This window comes from Poecile atricapillus, chromosome 7 (genome assembly GCF_030490865.1).
Source record: "Poecile atricapillus isolate bPoeAtr1 chromosome 7, bPoeAtr1.hap1, whole genome shotgun sequence".
NCBI classification, from domain to species: Eukaryota; Metazoa; Chordata; class Aves; order Passeriformes; family Paridae; genus Poecile; species Poecile atricapillus.
This window is the reverse complement of record NC_081255.1, coordinates 17204450-17222691: the sequence shown is the minus strand read 5'-3', so window position 1 is coordinate 17222691 and position 18242 is coordinate 17204450. Positions and strand designations below refer to the sequence as shown.

Below are 18242 nucleotides of genomic sequence, written 5' to 3'. Positions count from 1 at the left end.
TACAACAGAAGGCTCAGCCCTTTATTCAGAACACTAAAATTCAGAAGTAGCTTAATGAAGTTGTGTGTTAAAATTTTGTAAGTTAAAAGTACCCATTATCACCTAGTATTTTTTTAATCAGTAATTCTTAAAGCAATTATTTTCTTGTGCTTATAGTAAAATGTATTTTTTATAAATGGAAATGTCAATCCTTAAGTGATATTTTAAAAGTACATTTTTAGGCATTAGTCGCTTTTGTAACTGGACATTGCATGTAAATAATTTCCCGTTTCTTTCTGTTTTCAAATGAACTGTGCAGTGGTCGGTGAAGACGGTAAGCCCGTGTGCTGATCTGTCTGCTGTACTTCTGCTAAGATAGCATGAAAATAATCTTCTGAAAGTGTTTCCATATCATAACTGCTTTAAGTCAGGTGCTGAAATACATCTTCAGATTTTCCACTCATATGCACAGTCTTCTTAATCATCCATGCTTAATGTAAGGCAATTAGACTTGTGATCTGGCTGCACTTAAATCTGCAATTTTGGATTTTTAGAGTTGACCAGTATTCACAAGTTGGTCTTGATGGAAATACTTGGTGATTTTTCTTTGTCAGGAAAATTGTTTAAGCAGCATAAAATATGTATATAAAAAGGTGATAAAATTAGTGTAAAGAAGAAATACTGAATAGTGCACTCCTTTGAATCTGGAAGAAAATTTGCAGTGGAGAACCTTTATGCTTAGAAATACAGGAAGCTGTTACATTAAATAAAACCATGCCTTAATCAATATTGTATTGCAGACTAAATCAGTAAAAATTCACAAAAAGACCTCTGTTCTTCTGATTGATCTCTTAGGATTCGCTGGTTTAAACTGACCTGTAAGGAGGAATGATAGAGAGGACATGATTGTATTTTTGTTTCTTTGTAGTGTATTCCACTTAACAGGGTTTTCTTGGAAGGCTTTCTGAAGGGAACAGGAATTTTGTTTATGTCATTTTGCATCTCTGGACTTTGAGACTATACACAGTGTGTATTCTTCTTCCTCCAGAAAGAAACACTTGTTTTCTTTTGGAAACATCATATCTTGATTTTCCTTCTCTTATGATGTCTTGTATTCCCTTCTTAAAAAGCAATGAGCTTGATTTTACAAGTGCAGAAAAATTGAGGGGGTGAGAAGATCTTAAGGGGGGAGGTGTTGGAAACTTGGCACCTGAGCATAAGGCTTGTGTCAAAATCTCAAGTTTCTGTAAACTTTATTCTTGACAAAAGAAATGCTCACCAGTTTGGTTTACCTCCATGGAGGGTTACTGGAATGGCAAGTGGGTTTCTTGGGTTAAAACCAACTTCCTTAGGTGAATGGGATCACAAAAAAAACCACCCAAACCAAACCTTTGGTGATTAAGACATGTACCACATTTCCTTCTTAACACTGTCAGTGTCTGGCACCCTGAGGGAAAGAGTTTTCACCACAAACTTGCAAGGTACATAAAAATATCTTCCCATGCATTTCATACTCAGACCCTTCTATCCTCCTTATTATAATCTTGGCCAAGTTTGCAATCAAGTTTGCAGGTTTGGGTTCATAACAGTAGGTGGTCTTAAATTTGCTGGTTTATGTTTTCTTTTAAAGTTTGGGAAGTAAGAGGGATTTTTCCTCCCTGAACTTTTTTGGTTGCTGTTTTTTTGGGGCTTTTTTTTTTTGTGAAAAGGTGACTTGGAATATTTCAGCAAGTTTAGAGTCAAATAAACAAATTTAAGTAAGAATTTTGGTATTAGAAAGGTTTTTTCTGTGCTTCATGAACCAGTTTTACTTGAGGTAAAAGTCCAGCATAACTTTGTAATTTTTAGTTAGTTTTCTAGGATTGCTGAAGTTCTGGAAGAGAACTATTATAGTGCTCTGGTGTGAAGATCCAAAATACAGTATTTTTCTTTTGAAACCATCCAAATGACCACAGAACACACTCCAGAGAAAGAAACAATTTGTATATATGTATATAACTATTATACACACATCTTAGATTTTTGTTCTGACTCAAATTATTCTGTCCTTTCTAAAATTTTCTTTAAATTCAGTGGATGTAAGAGAAGGTACATGACTTCAGAAAAATAAAATCTAGAAATTTTGAGTTACCTCTGTAAGCCAGCTGCTACAGAAGGCAAAAATCCCCTTGACTGAATGACTACACACTGGCAGAAAGAACATGCATTTATTCTGTGCAGTCTTTTGTAGAGCTGTCTGTCAAGTAGAGTTTTTAAGAAGGTCCATCTGCTTCCAGTGAACACTGTCCATGTGTGGGTATGTCAGTTCAGCTGCCCAGACCTGTGCATGTAGTAGCTTGTTTCATGGTATTTCTGCTTGCAGGGCCCTGCACTGGAAGATTTCAGCCATCTCCCTCCAGAACAAAGACGCAAGAAACTGCAGCAGAGAATCGATGAACTTAACAGAGAGCTACAGAAAGAAACAGACCAAAAGTGAGTGCATTTTTTTTGGGAGTTCTGTCATGGTTATCTCTCTTTTTTTTTATGCCTTCTATTTAAAGCCAACAGTGCTCAAAAGATAGGAAACAATGTTAGGCCAGGCTATTCAAAAACTTTGAGTTTCTAGTTTGTTGTATGTAGGTTCTGTTACTATTGCTTCCTTCTGCTTTAGTGTTATACTCATTTTGATTCTAACCCTGCACAGGGAGCATTGGCTCTAACGTTGTGCATTAAAAAACGTGTGAGTCTGTTGAGCAAGATAGCTGCAGCTTCGTGCTTTAAGAACAGGGCATGACTAATATTTAGGAAATTGTATATAACAAACAGTATGGGAAACAGTGTGGAGACTGGATAGGTAGGAGTCAACAGCTGGAGTCCTTGTGTGCCTGTGCACAACACAAGAAAGGAAGGCAGAGGGCTGACAGAATGGGAGAAGGATTTAGGCAAGGTGTGAACACTCGCAGTTCCTCGTTGCTGTGCTTCGTATCTAATCACAGTTCAGGATCTCATACACATTATTTTAGCTTTAATGAATCAATACTGATATATTAATTATTGTCATGTTTTGTATGTTTTTAGAGATGCCCTCATCAAGATGAAGGATGTGTATGAAAAAAATCCCCAGATGGGTGATCCAAGCAGTTTGCAACCAAAATTAACTGAGACGATGAGCAATATGGACCGTCTTCGGATGGAAATACACAAGAATGAGGTTAGATTCTAACAGGTTCTTGGAAAATGTAAATGATTGGTACAATTGTACTTTGCTTTACAGATTTTAAATATAGCACCTAGAAAAACTACTCAGTTTAAGAGTAGAGCTCCTGATAGAATTTTTTGTGGGGTGCTGTATTTTCAAGAACATTCATCTAGCTAGAATAAGGATGTACATTATTACAGATGTAAACTGTTCAGAAGAATATATTATTATTTACTTACTCTGAAATTCACATATAATTAAAGATTTTTTCCTTACACTAAGTATGGGTCATAGGCTAAGCATAAAGGATAGGTTCATGCTTTGTGTGAAGTAATTATGAGACCTGAAAACTGACCACAGTCTCTGTGTGGCTGTGAACAGCATGCAGTGTATTTGTTAAATTTGCTGGCTTAGAATCAATTTTCCTTTGACACCAATATTTGCCTTTTTCCCCCAAGGCCTGGCTCTCTGAAGTTGAAGGTAAAGTAGCAGCTAGAAGCGACAGGCGGCACAGCAGCGACATCAACCACCTTGTCACCCAGGGCCGAGAGAGGTCACTATTCTGTTTCTACTGCTTTAGATCCTGTGTGAGAGTCTGTACAGCTCTCTGGTGATTAGAGGAGTGATGGGTGTTACTTATCCTCCCAAAGTGTATGTCCTTCTAAAGGAAAATCTTAACTGGTTCTGACTTCCAAAGGTCACTTCCTGACATTTTGGTAACATAAAAATAATCTAATTGAAACACCTGCTCATTAAATAGCAGCACCTTTTAAACCTGTCTTACTCGGTTGCATAAGGCTCACTAGTTTTCCATGTTCTGTGGAGACAGGTACGTGAAATTTATGGTTTTTCTTTTTTGTTATTTCTTTTTCTAGCAGAATTCAGTCTAAGCTTTTGCTAGATAAGTTTTTATCAGTAAATCACCCCTGACAATAATATAGAAACTGCTAACAGGAACTCCAAAACAATATCCACGCCCTGCCCTTTCTGTGATGCACGGATGTTGTGAGTTCTAGAGCTCCTCAGAGTCCTCATGCTCCACACATTGCATTTCAGCCCTGAAGGGAGTTACACGGATGATGCCAACCAGGAAGTTCGTGGCCCACCACAGCAACATGCTCATCCCAATGAGTTTGATGATGAGTTTGAAGATGATGATCCATTACCAGCTATAGGACATTGCAAGGCAATATATCCGTTTGATGGTAAGGTTAAACAACATGCACCGAGATTTCTTTGACTGTAAGGCATGGATGATTTGTTATAAAGACGACAGGTAAAATGATTTAAAGCAAATTACCTGTATGAGTAACTAATTGCTCAAAAGATGAAGATACTTTATAAATTACTTTAATTTATGAGCAGTACTTGTGCTGTTTTAGGATAAATATTAGCACAGCTAATTCAGCTTTACAAATTGGGACTAGGTTTTTTTCGAAGTCTGTGTGGCCATATGTTCTCTTGCACAGATTTTTCATTCTTCCTGTTTATATATAATTTGGAAACTGTGCCTTGGGGAAAAGATGTCTTGAGATTCTTTCTAAACAGTGAGACTTCTTTGCCTCTTGTTTTTCCCAGGTCATAATGAAGGCACTCTAGCAATGAAAGAAGGGGAAATTTTGTACATTATTGAGGAGGACAAAGGAGATGGGTGGACAAGAGCTCGAAGACATAATGGAGAGGAAGGCTATGTGCCAACATCATATATAGATGTAACGCTAGAGAAAAACAGCAAAGGTGCAGTAACCTATATCTAACAGTAAAACTGGCAGCTCTCAGTTGTACATTCTCCAGGGAAAATAGTGGAAAAAATTGTAAGTTATGCAGGCTCATGGCAAGAATTGCAGAATCAGAAGTCAGCAATGAATGGGGAGTCAGCCGCAGTTCTTTTCAGAGATGAACACATTAAATTACTCATCTTACACTGGTCTGTAATTTTGGCCAATGTCTTCTGCTTTCCTGCTTTACAAAGCACTAAATCCAATTCAGCTATTGAACTGAAAAAGACCAGGATTCCTGCTTGATCTGTGGAATACTTAGTTTTTACAGAGAACTGAAAAATTACTTAAGTTTTAAAGATCTCCAAGACTTACTGTTCCCAGTTTCATGACTTTAAACTATATTCTTAAAACAGAGATCTTTTTCCTCTAATAACTAACTGAACTCAGTTACTGAAAAATTATTAATTTCCTTCCTTAGCAAATACTTGGCAGCTTTCACTTCTTAAACAGGAAAATGTTTTCTGATTCTGAAAGTTCAACAAAAATACTCAGGAATAAACATTATGATTAAGAAGGACAGAAAGTCCACTGACCTATCTCCTTCCTTTCAGTACTCGTAATGTAGAATGTTCTGCATTGGACATGATGTCATTGTTTTAACTCTAGATACATTGAACAAACAAAAAAAAGATCACATGTCATGCTTGATGTCTTACTGAAAACTCCCAGCTTCTGAGAAGGGAATGATTTTATATTCTTAATCTGTGCCTGTAAACCAAGTCTTTGAATTGTATTGTGTTTAGTCTGAAGACAATGTCTTAAATGTACAGTAACTCTCCTAATTGTTAAATCACTGAGGATTGGAAACTGCATTGCACAACTTGATTACTGGAAAAAAAAAGCTAATTTCATATTTCTGATGAGAGCTTGTGGACCTAAGTAGAAGGCTAAATGTAAAGCCACTGAGAATGGCCTGTTAAGAACTGAGCACGCTTCTCTGTCTTCTAAAGGCCTTCAGTAACTTTGTTCTTTTCTTTTTCCTCTTGGACTGCAGGTTCCTGAAGCGGGTTTCTGAGAAAATGGGCGAGATCTTGAAGGAGGTTACATGCAGCTGCTGGGGGGGTGGGGGTGGGGAGGGGAGGGGTACTAGACTGGGAGGCCCAAGGGAAAAGCTAGTTGCATGAATGCATGCAGACATACATTTAGTAGTCACTAACATCTTAGCATCTCCATATATAGGTAAGGATGTATTACAAATCTTCAATTTGTGCAGGAAAATAGAGTTCCATTACCAGAGTAAAAAGGCTACTGCTCCTAAAATTGCTTTATTTTCACTGTCCTAGGTTGTCCCAGGTGCACAAACTATATTTTAGCTTGTGCTACATTTTGATTTTCTCCGTTATGCTCTTTTCCAACTCACTTTTATTGGCAGTCATTTAGAGCCCCGTATCAGTTATCAGTCTGCCTGTGCCACCTCCATGCTCGCCGTTAACCTCCTCCTGCATGCCTAGGACAGTCAGGCATGTTCTGTGTAACACTTTGGCATCATTGCTCATCTTATTTAGTAACAAATCATTTTCTTTAAATATCTTCAGCACTAGAGTTTCATCCCAGTATCCATGTGTGCTGCTATAACAATACCACTGCAACCATCATTACATTCCAGATGTTTGGCATAACTGATAAGCGACTGTAAGGTATTCTGTTAATTTGGGGAAATAATGCATCTCAGCTCTAGCCTACAATGCAATCAAGAGAAACTCCTAGAACTGTGGTCCATCTTCAGCCCTTCAGTAACCTGTTGTGAGCACTGACAGCCTGGAGCACAACCAGAGGATTCACCACTGCGAGCTAATGACTGTTTTCAGAGGTCAACCACTTGCCATTCAACTGCTGCCTTAAACTAGAGTGCCTAAATCTGTTGTTTGCCAACACTACCACTTACAGTATCCCACAAAGGGCTTTGTGTCTCAGCTCTTTTCACAGTGCTGCAGCTGCTGAGGTAGCCACGGTAGGTGTTTTCTAGAGCTCTACTTTACTGGATACATGGTGCATCCATGAATTTTATACATTGAAATGTGTATCTCTTCATTTGACTTTTAATATTTTTTTAAGATATTTTTATGGAAACTGTCTTTTAGTTTTTCACTATGACGTTCCAATTTCAATTACTGCAGTGCTAGTCCATTTCCAGGTGAAGCTTCATTGTATGGACCAGGTGACATTTGAGTGATACTTCGTAATGATCTTTGTGCACTTTCACTTGTAAACAATTGAAATTTGGATATGTTTATACGTGTAAATATAGTTGTCTGCAGTGCCCCTATTGCTTATGTTGTCTTGCCTTCCATTTGTGGTTCTATTAATAAACACATCATATCTGATTGATTAGGGTGATAAGAATTAGACTAGAGATGTTGGGGGGAGGGATACCTACATCAACACAAGCTTGTCAACCCAGCCACCTGCTGTTTGGCAGTGTACTATGGAATTATAATTAAAACATCCATTATGGAATAACAATTAAAACATGTTTTCTGGGGTTTGAAGCAATATGTGGATGCAGCAGTGCTGGATTCTTTTTCACTTCAGTGTTATTAGGAACTGTACTACCAGTAAAACTGATCTGAGTGACTTTGTGTAGAGGTTTATTCCTTTTGTTATGTATACCACTATTACACAGCTTGACCTAGTGTACTTGGGGCCTATTAAACTCTAAAGTTTAGATTTTTGGAGCTTGTATACAGGGTTATTTATATAATAATGTGACATTACTCAATACTGACAAAACTACTTAAGGTAGTTTTTTGGGTTTGGGGTTTTTGGGGGGTTTGTTGGGATTGGGGTTGGTTTTTTTCTTTTTTTTCTTTTTTTTTTTTTTTCATTTTTTAAAATCTAGTGCTTTTTTTATTTTGGAGAAAACTTGGTGATCGTTGTGGGTCCCTTCCAACCCAGAATATTCTGTGATTCTGTAATTCTGTGAAGAGGAAGAAATGTGATCTGTGTATTTTCTGGTTAAGGGCCTGTGGTCTGCCTGGCTAACAGTCTTGGAGGTCAGTAATAACACTTCCTGGTAAAAGACTAAATGTTCTTTTCACACTACTGTTTGTTTTTCTGAATCCAGGATTTGCTTCCTTATGGAGGCAGGTTGCTTTCAAGAGGGATAGTGCAACTTGTATGAGGGTTATTAAACATAGGAAAAAGCATTTGTACTTGCACAGCTTATAAATCACTTATTCTAAAATTCTGAACGTGAGTTGTCTTAAAGAATCAGACATTTTCCAGTAATTTTTTAATCCTTTTTTGTGCACATGTTGATTTCCTAAATGTTAAATGCTTTGTTTAAAAATAGTGTTCTCTGTTGAGAATATTTTCATGGAATAAAAAAATGTTTTCATGGTCTAAGTACTTAGCTTCCCCATTTGTCTTCTGTTAAAATTGACAGGCAGACTTTCAGGATGAGGTCTGTAAACTCTTGTTCTGGAGGTAAAAACCTCTGCTGTGACTGTAGACAGGAGGAACAGATTGTGGTGTTGGTTTGTTGTCATCCTACTCCAATATTTTCAGTGCTCTAAGAACATCTCACTCCAGAAATGGGCAGACTGACAACAAGCACATGCAGCTCTGAATGTCATTCTTAAATATTTGTACCACATCTGAGGATAACCCTTACTCACCAATTCTGTATATGACAAAGTGGGATTTGCTGCTAAGACTCTTTGTATAATAAACCGTGCATGCTGATTTCCTATAAAAAGTGCTAACACCTTAGGCTTTGTCTTCATCCAAGGAAAAAGTACTTACCAAAGTGATTCACCTCAGTAAATGAAGCAAGTTTAACAGATACATACACCCATGTTTACTCATGTCTGAAAGCATTTTAATTATCTGGATTGTTTGTTCTGGCCATTTCACCATTCAGTCCTGGCAGCGTAGCTTTTGTGCAGGCTCCAGCAAAAGCTGAAATACTACAGATGCTGTCTTAAAAAAAGGGGAAGTTGTCTCAACACATACCCAGACTAATTTTGTAGTTTCACAGGCACAGTGATGTTTGAGCCTTCTGGTTACAGATAAAGGATCATTTCTGCAACTTACAGTGTTTCTGTGATTTCTAAATATGCAAATTATTGTGCATAAAGATACACTTCACAATCCTATCTACAGTGTTTTCTATATTCATTAAAGGAATATTATACAACAAATTTTCTGCCATGTCAGATAATTAATCTGTCATTTTATTTACACTATTTGCTTCATCTTAATAAGATGCCAGCGCCCTTACTCCTTGGCATCATTAAAACATTGCAACTTTTGGGGAAATAAAGGGATAACCTAAACTCTTTAAAGGGATCAGTAAATGACTTGGTGCCACAGTAAATAAATAATTTGTTTAGAAATCAGTAGTTTAAAACAAGTGTGCATTGTGCAGTTAAAAGTTCTAAACATCTTGTGAAATGCAAGAAGTTTGTGCAGTATCAAATTGCCAGAAGAATGCTAAGGTTATTTCAAGTATATCACTTAAATAGTGTTTCCAGAGTCTTATATACTTAATTGTTCCACCAGCTTCACTGGAGGAGGTTCCAGTTTTCGTGAAAGTGCAGTTAAGATCCGGCTGAATTTCTCGTATCTTTCACTCTGATTAACTTGTGCTCCTTTGCTGCCCCAGAGCAATCTCATTTGAAATTCTGTCTTGAAGATTTCACTCAGCTCTTCATCTGGCTGGAAACCTAGCAAGTAAAAAGAATCCCACAGTATCACCACCAGGCAAATTATTTTATTCTGTAGAAATGGCTTTTAAACTGTCTTCTCTCCAAATAAGCTGTAGTGCACTGGGTTCTATTTGCACAATGATTTTAACAAGCTCTTGGAACAATGAAAATCCTTTCTGGCTTTGACATTATAGTAACACTGATGGCTCTAAGGACACTGGGATAGGCTAGCCTTGCTCAGTTCTAATGTATAGAATTGTCATTATAGTCAGACCTTAAATATAATTACTAATGTATATATGCTGCCTGCAGAAATTACTGTATTTCTCCCCACTCCCTTAACTTTTCCATTGCAAGATTAAAAAAGTCACATCATGTTAGCATGTTGCTGCTTTCTGGCCATATGTGGTCACAGTCTCAGTGCTGCAACTTGCACTGTTGTGAAGAATCTTAGGATGGTATTTTAGCTGTAATAATCAGAGTAGGAATTCTAGAATGTACAGAAGACAGGAAGTTATCCTCAGTCTGTACTGTACTTCTGTTCAGTTGCCAGAAGGGTCAGCGTATTGAGTCATGAGGACTTTGAGTATGTTTAACAAAAATGCTTGCTGGAGAGCTGTAGTGATGAGTAATTTACTGTCTGCTTTTAAACAATATTAGTGTTGTCCTCAGACTGAGTTTCCTGCAGGACATTTGCTACTCTCAGCTCCTGCCAAAGAGGAGAATTTCTCCGACGCCTGGGGGCACTTGGGCAGGCACACAGCTGGTGTGGCAGTGCAGCAGTCTCTCCTACCTTGCAGCAGCCGCTCTGCTGTCAGGCGAAACGTCTCGGCGTGCTGGGCGAGCAGGCGAGCTGTGCCCAAGTGCCTGAGCATTATTTCACCGCTCTGGTCACTGCTTTCCCACAGCTCCATGCCTTCAAAAACAACAGCCTGGCGCTCCATCAAGGTAACAAGAGGCATCAGCAGTGGCACTGTTATGTTGTTCTGTGGAGCACTGATAGTTTCTGGAACAGAGTAACAATCATGTATGTTGTATCATCAGACATTATTAACTGAAGAAGGTATTGTAACTGCAATGTTCTTTTGTTAAGTTGGAAATTACTATTTGTCTTCTGTCTTTCAAATGGAACCTTCAAAAACCTTACCTTAAATATACCTGTCCTACCAGTTTGCAGTGAACTGGTGGGGGAAGAAGACCAACACAAATTGGTGTTGGAAAGCTGTGTTTGTTGCAGGGGAAACCTCAGCTGAATTACTAGACAGTGGCACAGAGATTTTAAACACATTTTTTTAAACACAGATTTAAAACATTTTCAAAATTGGTCACTCCAATAAAAATATCCGTGAGGCTAAAAAGTTTTCAGTGTCTACCTGTTATCTTGGAGAAATGTTCTGAGAAATTTTCTCTGCCTTCCATCCCTTTAGAAACTAGAGCTGCAGTGAATCTGGCACAGGGGCACCTAATGTGACCAGAATTACCTAACCCATTCTTTTTATTTGAGGATTCATCCTCTGATCTAATGGCCAAAGCAAATAAGAAACAAAATCTGCCAGAATTAATTCTGCTGTAAGGAGAGATATTTTTTTTTTCCTGTTTTTGTGGCAAGATGATGCAATGTGTCAGTTTCTCCTCAACATAGAGGAAGCAGGGATATGGGAAGTATGTTCTATTCTGCAGGGATACAGGCATACAAACAGATACTGATGTTTGGCTGGCAGACTTTGCTTCTATTCATAATCATATGGCATTATACAAGTTTACAGAATAATTTTAACATAGAATGCACAGCTATGGAAAGAGCAGCTGCCTCATCTCCCCACACAGGAAATCAGTAGGGGGAGGGTTAAAATGCCAAATAGAAACCAGTGTCACTCATACTCACTAGTCCACTCATCTTGTCCTTCATGCAAAGCTTTGCAAGATGGTTTCAGCTGTTTTTCATACATAATGGCAGTCTGGGTATAACAATGTCTTAGAGCCGTCCAGGTTTGTTCTAACCTACTGACCTGTTCATGCAAAATAGAGAATACCCATTATTGACTCCACAGCAGAAAAAGTACACTGCTAGTCACAGTCCTAGAATAGTCATGAAGACTAGTCTGGTATTCTCTCTAGTCTTGAAGGAATTGCTCAAATTAAATTAAATAAGCCATCAAACAACTCCACATTTTCGAACATAAAGAGAAACAGATTCTACCTGTGGCATTTCCAGTGCTTTCATTATGGCAGAAAATCCATATAAATCCCCTAGTGACTCCTTCAACTCCACAGCAACTTGGATGATCCTGTTTAATGTTGCTGCTCGATCTTCTACACTTCCTGTGCAACCCAAGATATCCACAGCTATTCCTATTGCCATGGTATTGTGCCTGTAAGTAAAACAATTCATGTAACCAATTGCAAATTACTGAATTTACATGTGTTCGAAAATCAGTTCAGAGGTGTATTTTTATCTTGGCATGCCCAGCAAACTTAGTCTTACCAACGTCTTTGCACCAAACCCAATAATGACATATGGAATAAATACACACAAACTTCAAATTCTTTAATAAATTCTCCTGAGATACTACTAACTATACAAAATTCTGTTCAAGCAATGAATGAACCAACACTTCTGGGAAAATTGCCCCAACTCCCTTTGTCAACAGAATTTAACAGAATGACTAGGAAAAGACCTCCAAGATCATCGAGTCCAACCCATGCCTTAACACCAAAAACTAGTCCTCCAAATTCAAATCCTGTGACCCCCCCTGCCTATATCTCAGCAATCAAACTATTGAAGTATGAGGAAGAAAGTGAAGATCAGAACACCCTAAGTGTTCCCCTTAACTTGTGCAGAAGTTTTCAGAAAACTTTGTTGATAATTTTTTTGCTTCATTAGATCCTTTAGCCTCTTGCCACGTGCAGAAGAGCACTACCATTCAGTCTCCTCCCCACACACATGCTCAAATTATAGGTCCCCTGAATTTTAGTTTCCTTGAACTTGTAAAGGAGAGCTGATGGCATTCAGCTGTTCCAAGGACCCTGCTTTCAACACCTTTCCCCTTTCCCTGCACTACAGGTGCCTTATGACCTTAAGGTCGTAAAGGAAATTTACGTATGTAAAACGAATTTACATAGCATCTCAGTAAATCATCTGTACATGTGAATTCAGGAAACATGCAGGAGAGTATTCTTGGAGGAAATGAGGATAGTGCAGCCATGCTTTGAGATTCTGGCCATCGGCCCTGGCAGTGAACATTTACCTCTCAATCAAGTCAAGGCGCAGCTGATGTCCGTAAGGCAAGGTGATCAATTCAAGACCAGAGTTCCCCCCCATATTCCTCCTCATCTCTTCAGAAACTTCTACTATCCTTGCCACCTGTCAAGCACAAAAAACTCTGCATGAATTCTGAAACTTAACATTTTTTAAAAAAAACAAACCCCTCTAGCCACAGAGAAGTCCTCCAGGTAAGTGCACGGCATACAGAGCTAAGTGCATAGCATGCAACATTGTAATACAGGCATCAAAGAAAAAGGTCAACCTATGCATGTTCAGTGCCTTACACAAAAAAGCCAAGGAGATTTTTTTAAAATTATACAGCCACCAAAAAACATAAAAGGTGTGACCAAAATGCTTTCTCAAACTCCATCCTCTGCTTCCAGAAAGGGATTACTATGCAGGTTCCAGGAAATGCGGTGTGCTCTCAGCCTGATCCTTGTCAGAGAGAAACTGCTCTTTGCCTTGAGGACATACACACTTGCTTTGCCTTTTTCCTTTCTAAAATAAACTACTGCTCAGAACATTTTTGGTTACACCACAGGGCCCTAAATTTGAATTAGGTTCATAAAAGTTTGTAAAGATGAATTAGGGAAAAGAAAATTCAAGGAAAAGGACTAAGGAGGACACAACTTTTAGTGCCTAATGAAGTCAGCGTGTAAAAGTTGACAGCCTTACCAATTTGTCTTTGCTTTTTAAACAGATTGTATTAGCTACTGGTTATCTCAAAAACAATTATAATTGCTAATAATAACCAAACCCACATTAATATGATGGTGTAAGATTATCTGCTGTTTTAAGGCCTGTATGTTGACATATTTACAAACCAATCTGCCTGCAATTTTCTGATACACCCATCAGCAGGCTTTTTTGGCTATGAAACTTTGAAAGCAATGTGGGCTGCACAACAAGCCCCTCCAGTACAAAACAGCACTGTAGAAAAACCTGTTTAACTTCTAGGGAAGCAGGAGTTATATGAATCCCCTGGAGACATGGATTGCTATTCCATCACAGGTATGCAAGTGGCAGACACCTCATCACCTACAATATGGGTGATTCTTTATTTGAAATGTTATTATTTAAGAGACAAACTGAACTACTACTGATGACACAGAGGACATGTGAACTTTAGCCTGGGATCTCAGTACAAAGCCTTCATTCTGGCCCAACTCACAGGCCAATCTCATTGCATCATGCAGTTCTTATCGGTGCAGTCTATGCAACAAGTTGCTAGTAAATGACAGGCACTGGCTCAGCACTTGGAGGTGAACATCAAACAGACTGCTTTACCTGTCCCAGCTAGTTTCTGTTCCTGCTCCAAAATCCAAAAATCTGTTTCTACAAAGCCCTCAAATGACTCTTAATTAATTCTAACAGGCTACTTGGTGCCTTAGCTCCATTGCAAAGTTTACAGTATTTAAAATAAGGAGTCTAATAATGAGATAATTGAATATTATATACATACATATATATAAACTCACTACTTCTCTATGGTATGCATATCCTATGCCTTCAAGCAACACACTCTAACAATATATTAAAAATAATTTAGTTATTAAGTTGAAGGAAGGAAGGAAAAAGTGAATTTTGGAACTAAAACGTTAGTGAATGCTGTTTATATTCTTGGAACCATAGTAAAGAAACCTCGATCTACCACTTCTGAGAAGAGTGAGCAGCTGTGGAGCTGAGTTGCTCTGAGTCACCTTGTCTGCATGAAGCCTCACTTAGCAGCAGCCAACAGTGCTACTGAGGAAAGAAAAAGCTGTGTTTGCTGTTGGCAGGCCCCCAGCACCTGTCAGGACTCGTACTTGGCTGCTCCAGGGAACTGCCCCCTCCTCAGACCTTGGGTGTCTGTCAGTGCAGCAGCAGCAGCAGAGTGCTACTGCTGTGCTTCTGGAGCATCACCACTCCCACTTCCTTTCCTGTCTGCAATGGAGTTGCCCAGTAAGTAGCTATGTGCTTTGCTTCTCAAACTCTTAAAAAGACTAAAACCACCAAAGCCCAACAAAGCTTGCAGGGGTTAGATACCCACCATACCATTTGGTTCCTGTAGCTGCTCTGCAGCAGGTACAGCACTCAGTCATGCCAGCAAAGTCATGCAGATTTAACTGCAGTTACATTTCTTTCATTACACAAAGTCATCATCTCATTAGATTATTCTCCTGTCTTTCTGATCCATTAGCTGATCTCCAAGCCCTGGCAGCTGACCAGAGTCTACAATGTGAAAAATAGTTCTTTGTGTATTTTACATCCTTTTAAGCAATTCCACTAGCACACTTCTCTCACAGGAGAGAAAAGCACTGATAGCTATTTTCCCACAGCACCTATCCAGCTGTAAGAGAGGAACTCAAAGATTAGAAGAGCAGCTGGTTTAAGTAGTTCAAATGTATTTTGCTCCACTGAACATTGTATATAATGGCCATGTGGCAACCAGGTAGTGTCTGCCTGCACTTTGCCCTTACCGAGCTATTTCCTGTCATGAGCAGTTTTCCCCACAGTGCTTTAGAGCATAGAGAGCTCGTCCTCCAATCACGGGTATGCAGCAACTGATAGGACATTTCAAAGACATATGGAACTTTGAGAATTTGAGTCTAAAGTCAAGCATGATAAGAGACCTTTAGTCCAAAGAGTTTGTGAACATTCTTATTCTTCAAATGAAAAACAAACACCCTAAAAGTTCCTGCAAGCAATACAAACATGCAAATCTACCCATTATTCTTTTCAGATCAGTTCTTTAAAAAGTCTGAACTGGTAGAATATAAAATAAAATGCATGATCTTTTTTTTTACCTTGCAGTCCATTCTAAGAATATGCTGTGCAATAATCTTTGGGTTATTGTTGGTGAAAAGCTCCTTAACTCTTCTTAACATGGATGTTTCCAATGGCTTGTTTTCAGGAGGAAGTAGTTTGGATTCAAAATCATTTGGTTTAAAACTAGACACTGTCTCATAAACAGGTGCAGAAAAGATGCTGTCTTCTTCAGCCATCTGAGTTGAAGCTTCTAAAGGATCTGCAGGGCTCATTGTAGGATCTTCATCAAGGATCAAATAGCTTGTTTCAGAGTTCCTGAATATTGCCCTCTCCTTCCGCAGCATATGTTCCACATAGCTGTTTTTCTGACACAAGTGTTGATTTGCTGCTGTAGGATGTCTGTCAGGGTTTAGTTCACAATAGTGTCCTTCAGAGCTGTGGGAAGCCAAAGCAGAATCTGGGGGCTTCATCAGGGGTGCTTTGCTGGGTTTAGGTGGAGGCTTTGGACAGAGCTGACTGTCTGATCCTCTCAGAGCTTCCCCTAGCTGTGACTCTGAGGTGACTTTCTGAATAACTGTGGGGCTTAGAGATGGTTCACTGCCTGTTCTAAATGCAGGTGAGCTGGGACAGGAGTTTGCATCTGCTTCAGGTAATCGAGATGGATGTCTTGAACCTGCAGGGGAAAACAGTGTTTTAGAAGGCCAAAATACATACAATTCCTGGTGCCTGTGCCAGGGCTCATCTCCTAATGCTATTTCCTAAGGATAATGTCAGATCATGTCAATTATTTGCTGGCAAAATCATATATTTTGAGGAATGACCTAGCCAGCAAATTCCATTCACTTGCTGATCCTCCCAAAATCCCAAATACATGGAACAGCTGCACCATAGTATTATTCTGTGGTAATGCTGACAATAATTCCAGTCTCTCCTGCATACATAGGCTATCCTGTCAGAGCTGGATGGCCTCCATGGCTTGGAATAGGAGGTTTCTTTGTAACCTGATCTAGGCTATAAAAACAGTGACTTCCAGCTGCATCACATAAAAAGATGAGTCATTTCTGAGAAGGACAAGTTTGAGATGAAAGCAAAACTTCCCAAAGTCATGCCTGAGCCTGAACTAAGGTATGGAAGGAATGAACTTCAGAAATCTGAATCTTTTTGTGAAACAGAGCTAGTTTGAAGAGCTGGTTCCATATACTTCTGTGTATTTAGGCTTCATCCTGTACTCATTGCATATGCAAACCTCAGCATCTGATATGGGATTGTCCTGTGTCAGACATTCCCAATCTGCAATTCTTGGCACATTTGCGGTTATCTACAGCAAAGTGGTCAGTTGCATTGTACAGGTGTTACCGCTCGATTACAGATATAAAACAAAAATTCCAAATTACAGGCAATATGATAACAGGACCTGCTCAAAGGATCCTATGACAAAATGCACAGCAGAACTCTTCAGGCTGTTGTAGTACCAAAACAAAAGTATCTACAGGCCACTGATTGGAATAATCAATTCAACTATAGAGGGAGAGAAGCATGCCTTATAAATGTCTGTACATCCCACAGTTAAAACACAGGAGCACACTCTATCAAAATACAGTCTCACTGTACAAATACTTAATATTCTCTTTGTCATGAGAACTCTTCCTACATGACAAGAAAAATTTTAACAGTACCATGTTCAAAATGAGCAGCCTTGGAAGTCAATACTAGTTTGTCTGCATGGGAAGTGATGCATTATTGCAAGCCTCTATATACAGGTGTGTTACTATGGAAACAATTGCTTAAACCTTCAAAGAATCTGAGAAATAAAATTCCCCAATCAGCAACTGTTCTGTGTTGTCACAACCTAGATCCCTTGCTTAGGATGATAGTGACCATGGAACCAGACAGCAGCAAAAGGAACAAAAAGCAAAAGGGATGGAGGGTAGAGAGATTGGGGGAGACTAAAGAACAGAACTGTGTACAAAAGCCATGGTAGTGTTTTTTGCCTAGTGAGGAACATTACCTCATCTGCATAGTTTACCCTGAGAAAAAGTGGTTACCCAAATTTCCATGAAACACCCCTTCTACTTAATAAAGTTTTGTCAGAAAGACATGAAAAGAACTAGTCCGTTCTTGTCACGTACAAGTGAGGAAAGGTATTACTATCAAAAATTGTATTAATGCAAACCGTAGCTGTCATTTTTTTGGTGTGGAAGCCTACAGAGTTGTGTGCTAAGGTTCTCAATTAACTGGTGCATTGTAAATAAAAATCCTGTTCCAGTGACTTGAAGAGAAGCAGTGATTAACACAGCTTACAGTGGCCATTAAATTTCATATATTTACAGTACTCAGAACATTCAGCAGTCTCACTTTGGTCTGAAGAGTAACAGACCACCTGGACACACACCGATTCTAAGCATGAAACTTCTAATTACAAAACATACCTATCAGCAGATAGCTCTCTGACTGGTGAGCCTTTAAAGGGAATCTTTTCTCCAGAACATGATCCAAACTAGATGGCTGGCTACCACTTTTTTCTTTGTTTCTAGGGTAAACAAAAATGCAAACAAAAACGTATCAATATATGCAGCAATTAAAATACATATCTAACTGCCAGGATATATCATAACCAGTGCAAGGATCATTAGCTTTCCACT

General features: G+C 38.8%; 2 protein-coding genes across 8 annotated transcripts in view; one reads left to right on the top strand and one right to left on the bottom strand.

Annotated features, from left to right (window-relative positions):
• FNBP1L (formin binding protein 1 like) overlaps positions 1 to 8286 on the top strand; it is a 58136-nt gene extending 49850 nt beyond the window's left edge. For 3 of the 4 annotated variants that reach the window (XM_058842892.1, XM_058842890.1, XM_058842891.1), the window contains 5 exons: positions 2342 to 2451; positions 3037 to 3169; positions 3616 to 3710; positions 4214 to 4362; positions 4736 to 8286. In XM_058842892.1, coding sequence (XP_058698875.1) covers positions 2342 to 2451; positions 3037 to 3169; positions 3616 to 3710; positions 4214 to 4362; positions 4736 to 4914 — 666 coding nt within the window. In that variant the 3' untranslated portion in view covers positions 4915 to 8286. The remainder of the gene's footprint in view (positions 1 to 2341; positions 2452 to 3036; positions 3170 to 3615; positions 3711 to 4213; positions 4363 to 4735) is intronic. The other variant, XM_058842889.1, reaches the window with a different exon arrangement.
• Positions 8287 to 9309: 1023 nt separating this feature from the next.
• Positions 9310 to 18242, bottom strand: part of BCAR3 (BCAR3 adaptor protein, NSP family member) — an 85687-nt gene continuing 76754 nt past the window's right edge. For all 4 annotated transcript variants that reach the window (XM_058842868.1, XM_058842870.1, XM_058842869.1 and 1 more), the window contains 7 exons: positions 18030 to 18130; positions 15639 to 16273; positions 12836 to 12951; positions 11788 to 11959; positions 11473 to 11596; positions 10381 to 10593; positions 9310 to 9605 (listed from right to left, as the gene is read on the bottom strand). In XM_058842868.1, the coding sequence (XP_058698851.1) occupies positions 9418 to 9605; positions 10381 to 10593; positions 11473 to 11596; positions 11788 to 11959; positions 12836 to 12951; positions 15639 to 16273; positions 18030 to 18130 (1549 nt within the window). In that variant the 3' untranslated portion in view covers positions 9310 to 9417. The remainder of the gene's footprint in view (positions 9606 to 10380; positions 10594 to 11472; positions 11597 to 11787; positions 11960 to 12835; positions 12952 to 15638; positions 16274 to 18029; positions 18131 to 18242) is intronic.